Here is a 3,972-nt window from a genome sequence, read left to right on the forward strand (position 1 = left end):
ATGGATGATGAAATTTCGAAATTTTTTTCCAGTTGCTTGAATAATACAGTTAAGGATGACAAGGGTAAATGTGTTCCGTCACAATGTTATCCAAACCCATGTGTTAATGGCGTATGTCGTGTACTTAATGGTGCAAGTAATTTTACATGCATTTGTGATGGAATCTGGACTGGACCGTTATGTGACCAAGTTTCAAGCGTAAATACAGCTGGTCTAAGTTGGTGGTGGATTCTACTTGTTGTTTTACTACTTTTAGCTTTATGTGAGTTATTAATTTCTTTTTAATGAAATGATTAAAAGCAATTTTCTTTAATCAAACATGTATTTATGTCGGTACATGTAAACAGTCCAAATCTATCCAACATAATATGCGTTTTTTATTTCTTATACATGATCACGTCACCTAGACAAAACGATTTTCATAAAGTCTTTAAATATTAATAGATTCTTTTGATTCTTTTATTCTATGAGATCCAGTTAATAAATTCATTTGTATATGCTGTTCAAACGTCTTCGGCAGAATTCCTAGGAATAAATATACGAGAAAACAAATTACTTATTCATAAGTCTTTTGAAATTTGTAACAAAAATGATATTTTTGATTTATAGAATAGAATTAAGATGAGTTAAATGATTCTTTACTCTATGATGAATGTTATTTACTCTGGACGGAATTATAGTTTTCTAAACTAAAGTTAAAAGGAATTACAGTTTTTCTAACATGATTTCAGTTTTCTTGAATCATTTTGTAAACGAGTTCAAAAATCAATTAAGCATGTAAGAGATCTATAATACATTAGGAATTTATAGAAAGTATGCTTAATGGACTAATATGGTTATGTGGAAACTTCTTATACTTTTAAAGTATTTTACGAGTTAATAAATCTTTAGGGTATGATCATGTAAGGAGTTTAATGTTTGAAGTGGTTTTTCAACTGATATATTTTCATGACTCAAATTAATTTCCTTAAAAATAAAGACTAATTATAGTCCATATGCAAACAATGAACTTACATCAGATGCATAAAAGAAAATTTTAAAACTTCAACTTGTAATGGCTTTGCTTCGTTAACCAATCACCTTTGTAACCGTTATTATATAAGTATCAACGGTGTTTGATTTCAGATGGCAATAAAAAGTGGCAACTACAGTTTATTAATGGATAACACAGACAAAAAAGTTATAAGGATATCGAGCAGACTTGAAGTGGAGAGGGAAATCTGTGCGTGAGCAAATACATAGGCAAATTTATAGCCAAATCGAATATAACTCAGCTAAGCAAGGCAAAGGCTAATAATAGGAATAGAGTACATATATACATGGGGAAGAGAATGAATCATCGAGTGATATTTAAGCCATCAACATTTTAGCTAGAGTCTGTCATGTAATCAAGAGTAAACTTTTATACTGATATGATAGTGATCATAATAGTACAAAAAAATATGCTAATTGTTACTGTTCGAATAAAAGGGCCTAACCAAAATTTAACCATAATCGAAATTGATTGTAGGAGAGTTGCTATATTCTGTAGTAGAAAATCATCATATTATTTTTTATTCATTCTCAATTTATTTAGTGTTGGCAACAATTCTGTTAATTGTCTGTTGTCGCAGACGTCGTAATAAAAAGAAATCTAATCTGATTGATTTTAACAATGAATTCAGTGATCAAAAGTTGGGTATAGATACCCAGATGAATGATCCATGGAGTACAGGTAAAATGTTTACAAGTTTTTTTCAGAATTTTGTTTTTGTAGCAAAGTCCTGTAAATATGTTGAAAAAGTGTTCTTTGATTAGTACAATTTTCGAAATATTCTTTGTATAATGGTTACAGTTTAAATATTGTTTTATCAAGCTTTTAATGATTAACTTTCACTAGTCATAAGAGCTCTTAGAACTTTGAATAAACTTAGGTCGAAACTAGATAACAAACTTTATATTTGACTTGTAGAGTAGAAAACCAATTGTAAAATTAAATGAATGAAAATAAGTAGGCGCATGTAGTTTTAACAAGATAAATGAAACCATGAGATAGAAGTTTCAAAATATTTTAAACAGAAAACTATGGTGGCTAATAGTGGAATTCAGGATACGTGTTTCATCTTGTTTGGTACTCACCAATTGGTTGTACTTGGATCCGAGTTGGTGTTCACTCCAAGACTTGAACCCAGTACCTTTCGCCTCAAACTCTTCTGCGTTGTTCACTTAGCTACTGAGTCTAGATAACCACCAGTCATTGGGGAAAATTTCGATTTCAATTCATATATAATGATCGTTTGAATCTTACCATTGATGTTTAGGATTGAAGTTGGTCAGTTTCACACACATATGCTGAAAGAGACTGATCGATTATAGTTCTCAACATCAATGGGCGATCCAACCGACCAATATTTGAGAACTGAAGTTAAGTTCTGAAATAGTTTTAGGTTAAAACTTAAAGAAAGTGAAGGACTACAGTCTACATTTAAGCAACCGATTTTTTAAACATATTACATTCCAGTCATTTGAATCAAGACAATGACTATGAGATCTATGATTGATGACATGGCTATAGTGAATTAAATTAACTTATCCGTTTTTGAACATGATTTATGTCAAATTGACGTCAAATGTTGTTCAATAATCACTAGTATTTAAAATTCTTATCGGGACGGAGACATTTACTTCCTGCATTCGTAGAAGATTAATGTGATTTCTTACGCAGTTAATTTGTAATGAAGATGGTTATGAATAAAGAAACTGATCAAACGGAGCTATGATTATCATGTAATGGTAATTCATCAAGTTGGCATCAATGTTGAATAACGGAAAAGGAGTTTAAATATTTTCTGTTACTATTAGTTAAGTGTTCGGTTATAAATAACAATACTTTGTTATTTAAACAAAGTAACTATTATAACATGAATTCATCGAAAATGTTTCTTAAAAGGTATTGAGTAGCACCTATTTAACCTTTAGTCAAATGAGTTTCAATAAAAAAATCCATAGATGTTTCTTTTATATTTATTGTTTCATTTTACTTTCATTGTTTATAATTCTAAATACATTTAAGGTGAGAAAGATTTCCATGGACCTATTGATTATTCAGTATTAAAAGGAAATACTAATTCTAATCAGTATCAACTTACAACTAATGGGTCCTATCAAAGTAATGGTTATTTACCAACAAGTAAAAAATCAGGTAAATAAACAACATGGAAATTGTATCACAACATTTTAATGTAAATTTACATGGATGTGTTTTCGAAATGCATAATCTTAATCGAAGTGAATTTATTTTTTCCAGTGAAGTCTAATGAGTGTCGTGTGAAGACAGTCATCCACAATGAATAAAATGTTGCACAAGATCATGGATTGATTGAAGGGACGATAACACCATTGGATGCCAGCTCAGTAGTCTAGATGTCAAGCGATCGCGTGCGAAACTGAAAATCCTGAGTTTGAGTTCTGTGTGCAGGATCGTGGATGCGCTATGTCTAGGAGTTCCATACTAGGACGAAACAGCCATCCAGTGTCTCCTGGTTTTCAAAGGTTATCTAGCTTAGATTGACTTATGGTTTCAAATATTAAAATTTCCCTTTTGTGTTGTATCTAGTCGTTCTTTTGAAGTTTTAATTCAAGCAATTTTTAGAAATGACAGCTTTTTAATAATGAAAAACCCAATGATTTTTCAAAGAGTGTTAAACAGCTGACTTTACAAATAAAATTATTAGATTATCAAGATTCTTAAATTTGCTGTCATATGTTTTGAATGTTAGAAATATAATTAAAGCTAATTCAATGGCTTTCTTAAACTTGACTTCGAATAACATCTAAATTTTCAGAAGGGGGTTTTGTGGAGATTTTAGTAATTTTTTATGTAGTCAAAACCATGAGTCAATTGAAGCTAGACCACCATGGAAAACCTGGGACTTCTCAACAGTGCGCATCCACGATCCCGCCTCGTGAGATTCGAAACCAGGACTTATCAGT

The 3,972-nt window shown here is 30.8% G+C and overlaps 1 protein-coding gene across 1 annotated transcript in view; it reads left to right on the forward strand.

The window, feature by feature from the left end:
• The window catches only part of Smp_167730 (hypothetical protein), a gene marked incomplete at its 5' end in the record, with an annotated part of 6,974 nt that continues 3,002 nt past the window's right edge, over nucleotides 1-3,972 (forward strand). Inside the window, 2 exons of the mRNA XM_018789907.1 lie at nucleotides 1-136; nucleotides 3,053-3,181. Of these exons, the coding sequence (XP_018655303.1) occupies nucleotides 1-136; nucleotides 3,053-3,181 (265 nt within the window). The remainder of the gene's footprint in view (nucleotides 137-3,052; nucleotides 3,182-3,972) is intronic.

Source organism: Schistosoma mansoni, chromosome W (assembly GCF_000237925.1).
Source record: "Schistosoma mansoni strain Puerto Rico chromosome W, complete genome".
Classification (NCBI taxonomy): domain Eukaryota; kingdom Metazoa; phylum Platyhelminthes; class Trematoda; order Strigeidida; family Schistosomatidae; genus Schistosoma; species Schistosoma mansoni.